This window comes from Salmo trutta, chromosome 40 (assembly GCF_901001165.1).
Source record: "Salmo trutta chromosome 40, fSalTru1.1, whole genome shotgun sequence".
In the NCBI taxonomy this organism is placed as follows: Eukaryota; Metazoa; Chordata; class Actinopteri; order Salmoniformes; family Salmonidae; genus Salmo; species Salmo trutta.
In genome coordinates, this window is record NC_042996.1 from 22658525 (window position 1) to 22676837 (window position 18313).

The 18313-nt window shown below is 42.0% G+C and overlaps 1 protein-coding gene across 2 annotated transcripts in view; it reads left to right on the top strand.

The window, feature by feature from the left end:
* LOC115180575 (copine-8) overlaps positions 1-18313 on the top strand; it is a 133689-nt gene that overhangs the window by 51533 nt on the left and 63843 nt on the right. For both annotated transcript variants that reach the window (XM_029742762.1, XM_029742763.1), the window contains exon 6: positions 6359-6435. In XM_029742762.1, coding sequence (XP_029598622.1) covers positions 6359-6435 — 77 coding nt within the window. The remainder of the gene's footprint in view (positions 1-6358; positions 6436-18313) is intronic.

Below are 18313 nucleotides of genomic sequence, written 5' to 3' on the forward strand. Positions count from 1 at the left end.
CCGATGGGATATATTTTGATCTGATCTGTCTTATAAAATCGATAATAAGAGATGTGTATATTACACGATGCAGTCTTACCACGAGGACCCTATCTGTGCCTGTCACACGCTCGGGGAATTGCTCATTCATGTGGTCCCATTCTCTCTTCTGCACACCATTCTATTCCACTAATGTGTCTCTGTCTGCTAGCTCCCCCCAAGGAGTTTGAGTTCTGTACTTTTGCCTTGGACACCTGTTCAGGTATTAATTCAAATAAGTTGAATGGAAATAGTCCTAGAGCAAGAGTCGCGTGTGTGCAGGATTTCGTACCAGCCCAACTCTATCACACCTGACGCTCCCCACCCGACCTGACAGAGCTTGAGAGGATTTGCAGAGAAGAATGAGAGTATCTTCCCAAAAACACGTGTGCCAAGCTTGTAGCATCATACACAAGAAGACTCGAGGGACCCCACTGCCAGGTTTCTGACCTCCTCCCTATAGGCTGTCTCATCGTTGTTGGTGATCAGGCCTACCACTGTTGTGTCGTCGGCAAACTTAATGATGGTGTTGGAGTCATGAAAGGAGGGGACTAAGCACGCACCCCTGAGGGGCTCCCGTGTTAAAGATCAGGTTGCCAGATGTGTTGTCCAGGATCCAGTTGCAAAGGGAGGTGTTTAGTCCCAGGGTCCTTAGCTTAGTGATGAGCTTTGAGGGCACTATGGTGTTGAATGCTGAGCTGTAGTCAATGAACAGCATTCTCACATAGGTATTCCTTTTGTCCAGGTGGGAAAGGGAGCTGTGTAGTGCAATAGAGATTGCGTCATCTGTGGATCTGTTGGTATATTGGAGTGGGTCCAGGGTTTCTGAGATTATGGTGTTGATGTGAGCCATGACCAGCCTTTCAAAGCACTTCATGGCTACAGAAGGGTCGGTAGTCATTTAGGCAGGTTACCTTGGCGTTCTGTGGCACAGGGACTATGGTGGTCTGCTTGAAACATGTAGGTATTACAGATTGTCAGGGACATGTTGAAAATGTCAGTGAAGACACTTGCCAGTTGGTCAGCGCATGCTCTGAGTACACATCCTTGTAATCCGTCTGGCCCTGTGACCTTGTTAATATTGACCTGTTTAAAGGTCTTACTCACATCGGCTACAGAGAGCGTGATCACACAGTCGTCCGGAACAGCTGGTGCTCTCATGCAGGCTTCCGTGTTGCTTGCATGGAATTAATTTAGCTCGTCTGGTAGTCTCATGTCACTGGGCAGCTCGCTGTTGGGTTTCCCTTTTGTAGTCCGTAATAGTTTGTAAGCCCTGCCACATCCGACGAGCGTCAGAGCCAGTGTAGTAGGATTCAATCTTGGTCCTATATTGATGCTTTGCCTGTTTGATGGTTCATCGGAGGGCATAGTGGGATTTCTTAAGGGCGTCCGGGTTAGTGTCCCGCTCCTTGAAAGCAGCAGTTCTATCCTTTAGCTCAGTGTGGATGTTGCCTGTAATCCATGGTTTTTGGTTCGGGTATGTATGTATGTACGGTTACTGTGGGGACAATGTCATCGATGCACTTATTGATGTAGTCGGAGACTCGTCGTATACTCCTCAATGCCATCGGATGAATCCCAGAACATATTCCAGTCTCTGCTAGAAAAACATTCCTGTAGCTTAGCATCTGCGTCATCTGACCACACAGCCATGCAATGTCCATAGACCACCGAGTGCTGAAGCACATAAAAATCATCTGTCCTCGGTTGCAACATTCACTACCAATTACCAAACTGCCTCTGAAGCAACATCAGTACAATAACTGTTCGTCGGGAGCTTCATGAAATGGTTTCCATGGCCGAGCAGCCGCACACAAGCCTAAGATCACCGTGCGCAATGCCAAGCGTTGGCTGGAGTAGTGTAAAGCTAGGCGCAATTGGACTCTGGAGCAGTGGAAATGTGTTCTCTGGCAGTCCAATGGACGAATCTGGGTTTGGCGGATGCCCGGAGAACGCTACCTGCCTCAATGCATAGTGCTAACTGTAAAGTTTATTGAAGGGAAATCTTAATGCTACAGCATACAATGACATTCTAGAAGACTCTGTGCTTCCAACTTTGCGGCACCAGTTTGGGGAAGGCCCTTCTCTGTTTCAGAATGACAATGCCAGTTAAATAACACAAAAGAAAAATCTATATACTGTGTGTGCAAATGAGGTAAGATAAGGGAGGTAAGGCAATAAATAGGCCATAGTAGCGAAGTAATTACAATTAAACACTGGAGTGATATATCTGCAGAAGATGAATGTGCAAGTAGGGATACTGGGGTGCAAAGGAGCAAAAAAATTATTACAGTATGTGGATGAGGTAGTTGGATGGGCTATTTACAGATGGGCTATGTACAGGTGCTGTCACGGTTGTCGTAAGGAGAAGCGGACCAAAGTGCAGCGTGTGTCGTTCCACATTTTATTTACACTGTGAAACTATGCAATACATAAACTAAAGAACAAAACAACAAACCGTGACGCAGAGGTGAAACATACACTACTCAAAAATAATCTCCCACAAACCCAGGTGGGACAAACACCAACTTAAATATACCTCCAATTAGAGACAACGATGACCAGCTGCCTCTAATTGGAGATCATCTCAAACAAAGCACAACATAGAAATACAAAAACTAGAACAACCCAACATAGAAATACAAAAACTAGAACAACCCAACATAGAAACACAAAAACTAGAACAACCCAACATAGAAATACAAAAACTAGAACAACCCCCCTGTCATGCCCGGACCTACTCTACCATAGAAAATAACAGCTTACCATGGTCAGGACGTGACAGGTGCAGTGATCTGTGAGCTACTCTGACAGCTGGTGCTTAAAGTGAGAGAGATATGAGTCTCCAGCTTCACTGATTTTTGCAATTCATTCCAGTCATTGGCAACAGAGAACTGGAAGGAAAGGCAGCCAAAGAGGAATTGGCTTTGGGGGTGACCAGTGAAATATACATGCTGGAGCGCGTGCTATGGGTGGGTGCTGCTATGGTGACCAGTGAGCTGAGATAAGGCGGGGATTTACCTAGTAAAGACTTATAGATGACCTCGAGCCAGTGGGTTTGGTGACGAATATGAAGCGAGGGCCAGCCAACGAGAGCATACAGGTCGCAGTGGTGGGTAGTATATGGGGCTTTGGTGACAAAATGGATGGCACTGTGATAGACTGCATCCAATTTGCTGAGTAGAGTGTTGGAGGCTATTTTGTAAATGACATTGCCGAAGTCAGGGATCGGTAGGATAGTCAGTTTTACGAGGCTGTTTGGCAGCATGAGTGAAGGATGCTTTGTTGCAAAATAGGAAGCCGATTCTAGATTTAATTTTGGATTGGAGATGCTTAATGTGAGTCTGGAAGGAGAGTTTACAGTCTAACCAGACACCTAGGTATTTGTAGATGTCCACATATTCTAAGTCAGAACCGTCCAGAGTAGTGATGCTGGATGGGCGGGCAGGTGCAGGCAGCGATCGGTTGAAGAGCATGCATTTAGTTTGACTTGTATTTAAGAGCAGTTGGAGGCCACGGAAGGAGAGTTGTATGGCATTGAAGCTCGTCTGGAGGTTAGTTAACACATTGTCCAAAGAAGGGCCAGAAGTATACAGAATGGTGTTGTCTGCGTAGAGGTGGATCAGAGACACACCAGCAGCAAGAGCGGCATCATTAATGTATACAGAGAAAAGATTCAGCCCGAGAATTGAACCCTGTGGCACCCCCATAGACTTCAAGAGGTCCGGACAACAGGCCCTCCGATTTGACACACTGAACTCTGTCTGAGAAGTAGTTGGTGAACCAGGCGAGGCAGTCATTTGAGAAACCAAGGCTCTTGAGTCTGCCGATAAGAATGTGGTGATTGACAGAGTCGAAAGCCTTGGCCAGGTCGATGAATACAGCTGCACGGTATTGTCTCTTATCGATGGCGGTTATGATATCATTTAGGACCTTGAGCGTGGCTGAGGTGCACCCATGACCCGCTCGGAAACCAGATTGCATAGCGGAGAAGGTACGGTGGGATTCGAAATGGTCGGTGATCTGTTTGTTAACTTGGCTTTTGAAAACCTTAGAAAGGCAGGGTAGAATAGATATAGGTCTATAACAGTTTGGGTCTAGAGTGTCTCCCCTATTGAAGAGGGGGATGACCGCGGCAGTTTTCCAATCTTTGGGGATCTCAGACGATACAAAAGAGAGGTTAAACAGGCTAGTAATAAGGGTTACAACAATTTCGGCAGATATATTTAGAAAGAGAGGGTCCAGGTTTTGCAGCTCTTTCAGAACATCAGCAATCTGGATTTGGGTGAAGGAGAAATGGGGGAGGCTTGGGAAAGTTGCTGTGGGGGGTGCAGGGCTGTTGACTGGGGTAGGGGTAGCCAGGTGACAAGCATGACCAGTCGTGGAAAAATGCTTATTGAAAAAGCTAGCCTTAGCTTTCCTAACTGCCTGTGTATATTGGTTTCTTACTTTGCCGAAAAGTTGCATATTGCGGGGACTATTCGATGCTATTGCAGTACTCCACAGGATGTTTTTGTGCTGGTCAAGGGCAGTCAGGTCTGGAGTGAACCAAGGGCAAAATCTGTTCCTGGTTCCATTTTTTTTAATGGGGCATGCTTATTTAAGATGGTGAGGAAAGCACTTTTAAAAGAATAACCAGGCGTCCTCTACTGACGGAATGAGGTTAATATCCTTCCAGGATACCCGGGCTACCAAAAGCTCAGCCTGCTGTTAGCAAAATGTTAATGTTCCTCCTATCGCTTTATACTAGGATTGACAATATTCATATAGCATTTCTTTCCCTGTCCTATCTTATCTTAGTCATATTTCACCATTTGCTCTCTCCTGTATTTGCTTTGGCAATTTGGGAAAACTAGTCTGCCCACATTGCAGAGAAATCACATTTTCCGGTTAGACTTTGTTTGGAAAACACCCGCTTAAGGATAAAGGTCATTAGAGAGACACAAACAATGAGAACATGAGAATGAATTATTACATGTTTGACCTTTTCCGTTATTTGGACAGGCTTCATATGTTGGCTTGTCACATGGCATGTGTCATGCATAGCTGTATTTACCATTATCTGACTAATGTTGTTGATAATCTGTTGGGTAATGTTTTAGACTAGTTTTCTAACAATGTGCCCATAGTGAGCGGTGTGTAATATTTTCCATGGTGAAAGGATAAAAGGGGGAGTGGTCACTGTGATGTGGGCCAATCACCTTTGCCATCAATAGTATGCAGTCTTGGAAAATAAATGCAATTTTTCCACAATGATTTGGTGGATGGCAAACACAGTTCAATGTGGGGAGTACAAGAGATGCTCCTCCATCTGTTGGTGTTGGTACTATAGCAACGCTATATTAAAGCCCATATCCCCTGGTCCACCGCCTGTCCTGTTTGTTTAAAACACGTTGCATTAACGTTGCAGTTACAACCAGGGACACTAGCACACACATATATATATATATATATATATATACACATACACACACACACACACACACACACACACACACACACACACACACACACACACACACTCTTAGTCACAAGGCTTTTCTCAGTGGTCCTCCGTTGTGGAACTGTCTCCCCCAATTTCACAGACGTTCACGCTGGACACAACATAATTCTCTCTCCCTATCCCTCTCTCTCTCCGTCCCTCTGCCCCCGCTCTCTCCTTTTCTCCCTTCCTTGATCAGGCATAAAAATGGGGTGAAATCAATCATCTCAGACTGGAAATGACACACTTGGCTGTTTTTAGAGGCTGTTTAGCCAGCCCTGGCCATCCCTCTGGGGAATTCCACTGGAGATAAACCTTTACTGTGTTAACATGTGAGAGGCAGATAGACAGGCAGGCGGACAAGCAAGCAGAGCAGGTGTGCTAGTGGAGCTGGGTGGAAATACTATTTGAAGTCTCTTCAAATACTTTGTCTAGGCTTGATTTGAGTTTTCTTGGCTCAATGGAATCAATAGAATAGTCCTGAAACTGATAAACTGACCATTTTGCTAACCCAGGCAGGCTAGAGCAAATGCTTTAAAATATTTCAAATCGTATTTGAACCCAGGTCTTGCTGCTGGAGCACGCTGGAAATAACTGGGCTATAAAGCGTGTAGGGATTATACAACACACACTGATTATACTAGACATTGTGGTCAGAGGAGACCACAGTGAGATTCCATTATGAAGTGTTTTTGTTTTTCCAGGCACTGGCTAAAATAATCACAAGGGTTCTCCCTCCCTCCACCCCCCCCAACATTGACATATTTGTGTGTGTGTGTGTGTGTGTGTCTCTCTCCTATATCTTCCACTTCACCAGAATGTGTCCAAATATATAAACTCGTATCTCTGTTTCTGTAGGACTTCCTTGGACAGGCGTTCTGTACATTGGGAGAGGTGGTGGGATCGCTGGGCAGCCGCATGAAGAAACCTCTCGTGTGAGTAACTCTGTTCCTCCATTTTTAAACCAATTAACTCTAACCTCTGACCCCTATTATACGGTTTCACTCTAACCTCCAGCCTCCATGCTATACAACATCACTACACTCACATCTCAAACCCATAGACAGTATGGTCCTTTGTAGCTCAGTTGGTAGAGCATGGCACCAGGAGAGTGGGTTTAATTCTCGGGACCACCTGTATGTTAAAGGTATACGTGCATGACTGTAAGTCGCTTTGGATAAAAATTTCTGCTAAATGGCGTAATTGGCAACAAAATATAATTGATTGTATACGCAGGCTAACCCTGACCCAGTTCTTATGGCATTCACTCACCTGATCATTCTAGAATTTACACCCACACACAATTCTAACTGGTTTACCATTTTACACCATCACTTTAACCCTGACCCCTGATCTACTTCTCATGGCTGTCACTCACCTGTCATTTACTCTGAAATATTTACATCCACACATACAATTACTTGTGCATATTTATTGTCGACATATCAGTCTTTGGCACACAAGACAGTGTGGGATGTCCATGAAATGTGTATTATTATTGACACATGTCCCAGTTCATTGTCAAAAACTACCAATAAACACACTTTCTCCCATATATACGGTGATATAGAGCCTTCAGAAAGTCCTCACACCCTTTGACTATTTCCACATTTTGTTGTTACAGCCTGAATTTAAAATGGGTTAAATTGAGATTTTGTGTCACTGATCTACACACAGTACCCCATAATGTCACAGGTGAATTTTATTTTCAGAATATTTTACAAATGAATAATAAATGAAAAGCTGAAATGTCTTGAGTCAATAAGTATTCAACCCCTTTGTTATGTAAGCCTAAATACGTTCAGGAGTAAAAATGTGCTTAACAAGTCACATAACAAGTTGTTTGGACTGTGCTGTAATAATTTAGCATGATTTCTGAATGACTACCTCATCTCTGTACCCCACACATACAATTATCTGTAAGGTCCCTCAGTCGAGCAGTGAATTTCAAAAACAGATTACACCACACAGGCCAGGGAGGTTTTCCAATGCCTCCCAAAGAAGGGCAACGATTGGTAGATGGATATAAATAAAGCAGACATCCAATATTCCTTTTGAGCTTGGTGAAGTTATTTATTAGACTTTGGATGGTGTATCACCAGTCACTACACCCAGTCACTACAAAGATGCAGGCGTCCTTTCTAACTCACTTGCCGGAGAGGAAGGAAACCTCTAGGGGATTTCACCAATGGTGACTTTAAAACAGTTTAATGGCTGTGATAGAACAAAACTGAGAATGGATCAACAACAATGTAGTTACTCCGCAATACTAACCTAACTGACAGAGTGAAAAGAAGGAAGCCTGTACAGAATAAAAATATTCCCAAACATGCATCCTGTTTGCAACAAGGCACTAAAGTAATACTTCAAAAATGTGGCAAAGCAATTCACTTTTTGTCCAGATTACAAAGTCTCTTATGTTTGTACTCCAATACAACACATTACGGAGTGCCACTCTCCATATTTTTAAGCATAGTGGTGGCTGCATCATGTTATGGGTATGCTTGTTACAAGCATTTTTCAGGATAAAAAAACAAAAGTAATGGAGCTAAGCAAAAGCAAAATCCTTGAGGAAAACCTGGTTCAGTCTGCTTTCCACCAGATTAATTCAGGTTTCAGCAGGACAATAACCTACCTAACACACAAGGCCAAATCTACACTGGAGTTGCTTACCAAGAAGACAGTATTTTCCTGAGTGGCCGAATTACAGTTTTGAGTTAACGCTGCTTGAAAATCTATGGCAAGACCTGAAAATAGTTGTCTAGCAATGATCAGCAACCAATTTGACAGAGCTTGACAAATTTTGAAAACAATAATGGGCAAATGTTGCAAAATCCAGGTATGGACTTACCCAGACGTACCCAGAAAGACCCACAGCTGTAATTGCTGCCATAGGTGCTTCTACGAAGTATTGACTCGGGTGTGAATACTTAAGTAAATTAGATGTCTGTATTTCATTTTCAATACATTTGCAAAAGTTTCTAAAAACATTTTTTCACTTTTTTGTCATTGTGCGGTATTGTGTGTGAGGGGAAAAAGAATTGTGGGTGAGGGGAAAAAAAAATACATTTTAATCAATTTTGAATTCCGGCTGCAACACAATAAAATATGGAATAAGTTAAGGGGTATGAATACTTTCTGAAGGCACTGTATGTGACCACACTCCTCACAGCTGATGCATAATTGCCAGTTTTCAAATGACAGCCTACAAACCCACTTTCTCTAGGTTACTGGGTTTGAACAGTCTGCTGCTATCTCAGGTCTCTGTGTATCTGGGGAACAAAAATCACCTGGAGTTTTACTGTAGGAGGGAAATCACTCACTAATTGAAATGCATGACACAAGTCTCAGAGCACTGAAGTAACAAGGCTGTTGGGAACATGCATTGAGGGTGGAGGTATGTCTGTGTGTGTGCTTTTCAACACCACTCCCTCATGGTGGGGTTTCCTGTTAACAGCAGGTGTGAGCTCATGTTCTCGACTGAGATGTTTACACACACACACACACACACACACACACACACACACACACACACACACACACACACACACACACACACACACACACGCTGATGCTCATTACTAGAATTCTGCTCGTTTATGCCTTTCTCTCTTCTTCACATACACTATGTCACAACCCTCGTCCTGTTTGTTTGACTATAGTTTGGTTAAAGGAAAAATCCACTCAAGCTATCTTCTGGTATTTGTTCATTAGTCCACTCTTGATACAATGTCACATGCATCTCTATCAATAAAGACTAGGGTAACAAAATACATCTAAAGGTGGTTCTGGAAGTATTCTTACAATGATTATAAGATTTCATAAACATGAGTGCTTTCCCCCCACAATTCTGTCCTTCACATTTGTTTTCTGAACATAGGCTAAGTAATGAGTATAGGTTTCTGCTCCTGCTCAGAGTCTGTGACATGCAGGCTGCCTCTGACTGGGTTTGTTGTACGACAGATTCTTTGAAAGTGCAAGTGAAGTTTTGACTAAAGAAATGCATAATACTGTATATGTAGTGAGTGTGCGTGTGTGCCAGGCACGTAACTTGCAGGGGGGACGGGGACGGGGGGGGGTGTCATGACAGTGTTGTAGTAGTCAAGACTGGTCTCATGACAGTGAGGACTTGTAATTTCTTCCCAAGACCAGCGGAGTATCATGATTGTCAACTTCCATTCAGTCAGCGCATAAAACCGCTTCGCCAGACCAAATATATATATATACACTCCTTTCTTGAAACATTAATATCAACAGCCTTTATATCTATTATAGACATGTTTTCTCAGTGGTGAACCTATAGGTCTTCAGTGAGTGACAGGTTAGTACAGTGGTGAACCTATAGGTCTTCAGTGTGTGACAGGTTAGTACAGTGGTGAACCTATAGGTCTTCAGTGTGTGACAGGTTAGTACAGTGGTGAACCTTCAGTGTGTGACAGGTTAGTACAGTGGTGAACCTTCAGTGTGTGACAGGTTAGTACAGTGGTGAACCTATAGGTAGGTCTTCAGTGTGTGACAGGTTAGTACAGTGGTGAATCTATAGGCCTTCGGTGTGTGACAGGTTAGTACAGTGGTGAATCTATAGGCCTTCAGTGTGTGACAGGTTAGTACAGTGGTGAACCTATAGGTAGGTCTTCAGTGTGTGACAGGTTTGTGATTCTGAAAGGACAGCAACCATAATACCAGCACACTAATGTAGGAGAGTGCATTCTTTGTAAAACACAAAGGGCCAGTGTATAGTGGAGGGTATACAAAGGTACTGTACCTATTCTCACTTTGCCCACTGAGAAAAATGTGTATACTGATGCGTATCTAAGTATTATAGTGGAGGTATACGACTTATCATCTATGTAGTACAATAGAGAGATAATGCACAAGTAGCCTACACAATCCCAGAGCACGTGAAATATATTCACATGTGCGCTGCACACAGCCTAGTTTCAGCGGAATATCATCTGCAGGCAGCAGGAGTGTGCAGCGCTCTACTGGTTTTGGCATAGAGCAGCTCACAGAAGAATGACATCAGTAGCCGGTAGGATAGGAAAGACATTTCAACTAATGATATCTACCAGTAAATGCTAACTAAGGCAACAATGGGTATGCAAACCAGGTATTGAAAAAGGTTAGTCCGAAGTGTTGATTACTTGGCTATTTGTGATGCGCAATTGTTATCATGCGCTGTTTGCATCAGGGGCGTAGACATGGATGGGCCTGGGTGGACACAGGTCCAACCACTGGGGAGCCAGGCCCTAACAGGCACACCCAATCAGATTGGTATGGTTTAAGCATTGTTGTGGACTTAGAGCATCAAATTTGTGCCTTTGTACTATAAAAACAAATGTGTGATTTTGAGAATGAAAACTCTTAAAAAAAAAAAAAAAGCATTTTTCACACAGGGCGCATTTCCTTCTCAGGGCAGGCCGTTCTGGGAACTTTTTGGCAAAGACAGCAGTCACACACAGCATGATTTTATTTGGATAAGCAGTCTATAAACTTAGACATAATTAGCCAACCATTAAGCATTTCCCAATCGAAATGTACAACTATTACTTCCCATTGCAAAAACATTTAAGGTTTAGCACACAGAGTAACTGGTGACCTAAAGTTTAAAGTGGAACTGACAGCGTTTTAACTACTTTGTTTTATTGTGGCTCTGGCTATCTACTCAGATTTCAGAGCACTCTTGTCTGTGTGACAGAGCTCAGAACAGCTGATGAATTTACAAACATGCAACACCTGATGAATATAACCGGTGTCAGTAAACGTAGGCAAAAAAATTAAGTTAGTTAGTAAGTTAGTCAAGAACGCTCTTGGTAACATGTAAACAGCCTAACCAGCTCTGCTTCGGCGAGTAAAATGGCCAGAATGAGGTGTTCTCTCATTTGTGTCTGGAAGTAGCTAGCAAGCTAGCCAACTCCCATGGTGTTTACATATTTGCAGAAATCCATTCAAGTGTATTTTGTGGCTTTTGACTAATGTGTTCTAATCATCAATTATTTCCAATACTTTAAATTCTTCATAGTATTTTATTTGGGGTGGACCAGTTTCAAATAATGGGAGGGTCATGACCCCCCCACACACCCCACAAGTTATGCGCCTGCAACACATACACACACGTGCACAAACTTCATATATTGTGCATTTCTTTAGTCTCGCTTTCAAAACATTACATGCACTTTTGAAGAATCTATCTTCTTGCTTCAAGCTCAGATCAGCTGCCTGAAAGCAATTTCTCGGCATCTCTTCAAATGTATATGTCTTTATAATAGGATTTGCCAGTTGAAGAGAGCTGTGATGAGCTGGAATTAAAATAATTAACAAAGGCCAATCTGGCAACCCACTGTGAGTGCTCCACGCTCTTCACTGCACGGCCTGCTCACATCAGAGTGCTACTCTTGGCCTCATTTCAAACCACACGCATGCATGCTCACATGCGCAAGTATGAACACACACACACACACACACACACACACACACACACACACACACATGCCTGTAACATACGTGTTATTATTAGTAATACAATAATAATAATACTGTAATTATTACAACCTAGCATTCATTTCATTTTAAAGGTGGGGGAGGAGAGGGTATATGTAAGCTGGCACGCACACACACATTCCCCTGTCACCTCCTGGATAGCAGTCACCATGGTGATAGTATCTACAAGTTTACTGGAATCACTATGTTGTATTGGCCCTTTCAGATACCTTTCCAAAGTGCAAAACGATGTCATTAATCCCTCTGTCGAAATGTTCTTATTTAGGCATTATGCCTTATCAGTAATGAGTTAAAACTTTTTTTTAATTCAGCGCTATTCTTTTATGGTGTTGCTATAGGCAACCAAGTGCTAACAGTCAGTATCTAGATAATGTGAATGAAATGCTTGATGGTATGTGATATAAACAGAGAGGTCTTCTTTCTTGGGGACCTGAATATTGACTGGTTTTCTTCAAGCTGTCTGCTCGAGGAAGCTTATAACTGTAACCAGTGCCTGTAATATGGTTCAGGTTATTAATCAACCTACCAGGGTGTTTACAAACACTACAGGAACAAGATCATCCACATGTATTGATCATATTTTTAATACTTTAAAACTTTGTTCTAAAGCTGTATCCGTACCCATTGGATACTCACTGATACACCATTGGCTATATCCAGGAAAGTCAAGGTTCCAAAAGCTGGGCCTAAAATACTGTATAAGAAATCATACAAAAGATTTTGCTGTGACTCTTATGTGGGTGATGTTAAAAATATTTGTTGGTCTGATGTGATTAATGAGGAGCATCCAGATGCTGCACTTGATGATTTATGAAATTGCTTCTTCCAATTATTGATAAACATGCACCTGTTAAGAAACTGTCTGTTAGAACTGTTAAGGCTCCATGGATTGATGAGGAATTGAAAAACTGTATGGTTGAAAGAGATGGGGCAAAAGGAGTGGCTGATAAGTCTGGCTGCACATCTGACTGGCTTACTTACTGCAAATAGATCATACAAAAGATTTTGCTTATGTGGATGATGTTAAAAATATTTGTTGGTCTTGTTGGTGATTTAATAAGCAGCATCCAGACGCTGCACTGAATTTATGAAATTGCTTCTTCCAATTATTGATAAATATGCACCTGTTAAGAAACTGTCTGTTAGAAACTAAGGCTCCATGGATTGATGAGGAATTGAAAAACTGTATGGTTGAAAGAGATGGGGCTGTCACGACTTCCGCCGAAGTTGATGCCTCTCCTTGTTCGTTCGGCGGCCGACGTCACCGGCTTTCTAGCTACCACCGATCTACGTTTCTTTTTCCATTTTTGTTTTGTCTTGATTATACACACCTGGTTCCCATTACGTTATAATTTATTCCCTATATAACCCTCTGGTTCCCACATGGTTTTGTGCGTGTTTGTTCTTTGTTTAGTGTTCTAGACTTCTGAGCGCTGGTGTGTTTTTCCCTGCGTGGAAATTATTGTTGTTTCTTTTCGAGTAAAGTACGTATTTTACTCAGTTCTGTGTCCTGCACCTGACTCCGTCCTACTGCTGCACACTGACACCTGACAGGGGCAAACCGAGTGGCTAATCAGTCTGGCTGCACATCTGAATGGTTGACTTTATATTGAGAAATGATGTGACTAAACAACAACAGGAAGAAACTGTATTATGAAGCCAATATCAATGATTTAAAGAAAGATGGAAAACTTTGGAGTACTTTAAATAAAATTATGTCCAGAAAGACATTCATCTGAATCTTTCATCGAATCAGATAGTTTTGTGATGAATAAGCTATTTGATGTTGCCAATTATTTTAATGATTACATCATTGGCAAAGTTAGCAAACTTAGGCAGGAAATTCCAACTATGAACAGTGAGCCATCTTATTCATACAGGGGAAAAAAACAAATAATGAAAGAAAAGCATTGTAAGTTTGAATTTTGTGATGGTGGATTATTTTTTTTGCTCAATAATGACAAACCTCTTGGCATTGACAACTTAACTGGAAAGCTAGTGAGGATGGTAACTGACTCTATAGCCACTCCTATCTGTCATATCTTTTAATCTGAGCCTAGAGGAAAGTGTTTGTCCTCAGGCCTGGAGGGAAGACAAAGTCAAGAATGGTAAAGCGTCCCGAGAATGGTAAAGCAGCCTTTGCTTGTTCTTAGAGTCAACCTATCAGCTTACTGCCAGCTCTTAGCAAACTGTTAGAAAAAAATTGTATTTGACAAATACAATGCTATTTCTCTGTAAACAAATTAACAACAGACTTTCAGCATTCTTATAGAGAAGGGCACTCAACATGACACAAATGACCTCGATAATAAGACTGTGGGAGCTGTACTGTTAGATTTCACTGCAGCCTTTAATATTATTGACCATAACCTGTTGTTGAAAAACCTTGTGTTATAGCTTTTTAACCTCAGCTCTGAATCCACGATATGGCAATCTATCTGATAGAACACAGAGGGTTTTCTTTAATGGAAGCTTGGTGTACCGCAGGGCAGCTCCCTTGGCCCTCTACTCTTTTCTGTTTTTACCAATGACCTGCCACGGACATATAGGCTTTGTTTAATGTCAATGTATGCTGATGATTCAACCCTGTACACGTCAGCAACCCCAGCTAGTGAAATCACTGCAACCCGAAACAAGTCCGTTTTAGAATGGGTGGTCAGTAGGGCTGACCATGTTTAGTTTACTGGTCGATTGTTTGGTCCATAGGCTGTTGGTCGACCGAGATTTCTTTAGTTGAGCAGTCGCAATTCATTATTTTTGTTCATGGTGCACAAGACACTTGTCTGATTCGCGCCTGTCTCAGTGGACTAATCCATTGCAGATGGCACAGTCCATCACTCTAAGATGATGTAATACTGAAATTGTATATGGTTATTTTATGTAAAAAATGATTGTGCAACACTAATAAATCAAATATTATTTTATAACAAATGCACTTTGTCCCGCATTGGATACAGTCGCTGCATAATCTTCAGTGCACTGTAGAATTGGCGCCTTTCCCTATGTTGCTATGTGCATAATAGCAAAGTTAACCAACATATTGTGATTGAGAACAATGTGGTGGAGGAAGCAGCAGCAGAGACGAGGAAACAGCCATTGTCTTAGCCTAATTGTCTAAGAAAATTGAGGGGAGGGGAAACCCCAATTTAATTGGGTCTATAATCAATAGCCTAACTGTTAAATGTGCATGGGTTTATAAATCATCCATATATACTGCATGTACAGAAATAAGACGGATCTTGCTTATGTTGCCTGTGAGTGTTTGTTTAATAGCCTACTGATTCCGTGAGCACCAAGCCTCATGCATCGGCAAAATGTTGGATAAAGCAATTTCACAGATTTGGCTGTTTTTAATCTTTGCTATGCTGTAATAAAGGCTTTAAAATATTTTTGGGGAGGGGGGGAACAGACTGGTATTACTTTTCATTTATTTAGGGTCACACAGCATACCAGACATTTATGCTTTGAAACACAATCAAGCGTTAATTTTACAAAAAATTAAATAACAAGGGCGCTTTGAACAATGAACCTAAACAATAAATAAACCCAATTCACAAATGCATGCACCTGTTTTTAGTCTGCTGTAATAAATTCTTTAAATATATTTTTATTTGTATTTATTAGAACAGACTCTCTGGTACCCTTATTTATTTAGTGTTTACACTGTTCCAAATGGTCAGGAAAAATTATATTGTAATCTAACAGCAACTGTTTGGCACCCAATACTCGTGCAACTCTTGCTCCTATACCCTCCTTTTTTGTTGATCTCCAGCAGGTTCCACAACTAAGTCAAATGTCTTCCACAGATTTTACTTCCCCTTTCTCTCCTGAGCAACCAGTAAACATTTGCCCATTTCGAGTTTCTTTTTCACGTCCTCTGCTTCCATTTTGCTGTCGACATTACTGTGTTCGGAGTTTGTTATAACCAATTTGATGTGATTGTGATATGCTGTAGGTCAGGCCCTATTGGTCACATGCATGTGACACGTACATGTTTCACATAAAGAGAGCAAGGGTTGAGGGAGTAGGGAATATTTTTTTGTAAACAAATTAGCGATTTCTGTAACAGAACTTTTCACTCAGAAACAAGTGATGTTGCAGGTTCAGCACAGATGGCACAATAAACACGCTGTGCTGTGGTGCCTTTTTGCTGCAGTAGGGAGGAGAGCGAAACAAAGTGTGCCAGTCACACAGGCACTCGCTGTCATTTGTTTTTACAGTGTGACCATCGGGCTCTTTCTTGAGTCATTTGTGTGTCTTCATTATTTAGTCAAACAGTGTGCTGGGAGAATCAGACAAGCTCAGTGCTTATTTAGTTGGTTTTATTCAAACTGTGTGTCTGTCTATATATGGAACAATGGATTCAAACATTTTGACCAATCAATTGGTTGAAAGAACTGGATGACTTTTGGGCAACCAAGATTCTTTGGGGTCGGGGACTACCCTAGGGACCAGTAATAAACTGATCCTGAACATCTCTAAAACCTATGGACATTGTATTTGGTACACATCATTCCCTAAGTTCTAGACCTCAGCTGAACCTGGTAATGAATGGTGTGGCTGTTGAGCAAGTTGAGGAGACTGAATTAATTAGTGTTAGTGATGCGCCGATACCGATATCCAATATTTTCCTTGCCAAAATTTTAGCAGCCTTTTTAAGCATTTTAGTAGTTAAATAGTTAACACACACGGACGCAATGGTCTAAGGCACTGCATCTCAGTGCAAGAGCTGTCACTACAGTCCCTGGTTCGAATCCAGGCTGTATCACATCCGGCCGTGATTGGGAGTCCCATAGGAAGAATTTGTTCTTAACTGACTTGCCTAGTTAAATAAAGGTTACACACACACGCACACACCCCACACTGACCAAAAAGTTATTTTGTTGGCATTTACGTATGTCCCCATTACCAGTAAAACATAATCAAAACCTATTTCTTTCACCTACTTGCTGTGCTGTTTCGTTGTTCATTTGTTCAGTCGTTTCCTTCTCAACCAGGATTTCTATAAAATTCCGTTTGGGTCTTTGCGTGTCAAAAAAGATGCACGTCAAATAGTGTTATTTAATGTGAAATAACACTATTTGACATGTCAAATAAGCTTGTTGACCAATCAGGACCTGAATATGACTGCATAATTTAACGTGTTCATAACTCTTTTACGTAGTTGTTATACATTGATTACACTGTCACTTGTATTTCATATGTCACAACGATTCATCGTTACGTATGCTATGATGCTGGTAAAGTTGTCTCGCGCACCTACAGTGCTGGTCATAAAAAAAGCTAGCTAGCTCATGGATGCAAACAATGTTCTTCCCCAAAAACATAGCAAAACAACATCTGTTTCAGTAGCTTTATAGTTAGCTAGCTAACTATATAGCTAGGTGTCATCTAAAATAACCCTAATTTATAAGACAGTTCTTAATTGATTAATGGTGGTTGGATCCATCTATATGAAGCTAGCCACAATAAGGATTAGCCACAATAGTGGACTTTGCGGTTAGCCTTCAAAATAAAAGTATGTCATTGACAGTGATGCAAATTAATACAAATAGTAGAATTATGCCATAATTGATAGATCATGCTAAATGAGGTTGGGATGTGGTTATATACACTGCTCCAAAAAATAAAGGGAACACTTAAACAACACAATGTAACTCCAAGTCAATCACACTTCTGTGAAATCAAACTGTCCACGTAGGAAGCAACACTGATTGACAATAAATTTCACATGCTGTTGTGCAAATGGAATAGACAACAGGTGGAAATTATAGGCAATTAGCAAGACACCCCCAATAAAGGAGTGGCTCTGCAGGTGGTAACCACAGACCACTTCTCAGTTCCTATGTTTCCTGGCTGATGTTTTGGTCACTTTTGAATGCTGGCGGTGCTTTCACTCTAGTGGTAGCATGAGACGGAGTCTACAACCCACACAAGTGGCTCAGGTAGTGCAGCTCATCCAGGATGGCACATCAATACGAGCTGTGGCAAGAAGGTTTGCTGTGTCTGTCAGCGTAGTGTCCAGAGCATGGAGGTGCTACCAGGAGACAGGCCAGTACGTCAGGAGACGTGGAGGAGGCCGTAGGAGGGCAACAATACAGCAGCAGGACCCCTACCTCCGCCTTTGTGCAAGGAGGAGCAGGAGGAGCACTGCCAGAGCCCTGCAAAATGACCTCCAGCAGGCCACAAATGTGCATGTGTCTGCTCAAACGGTCATAAACAGACTCCATGAGGGTGGTATGAGGGCCCGACGTCCACAGGTGGGGGTTGTGCTTACAGCCCAACACCGTGCAGGACGTTTGGCATTTGCCA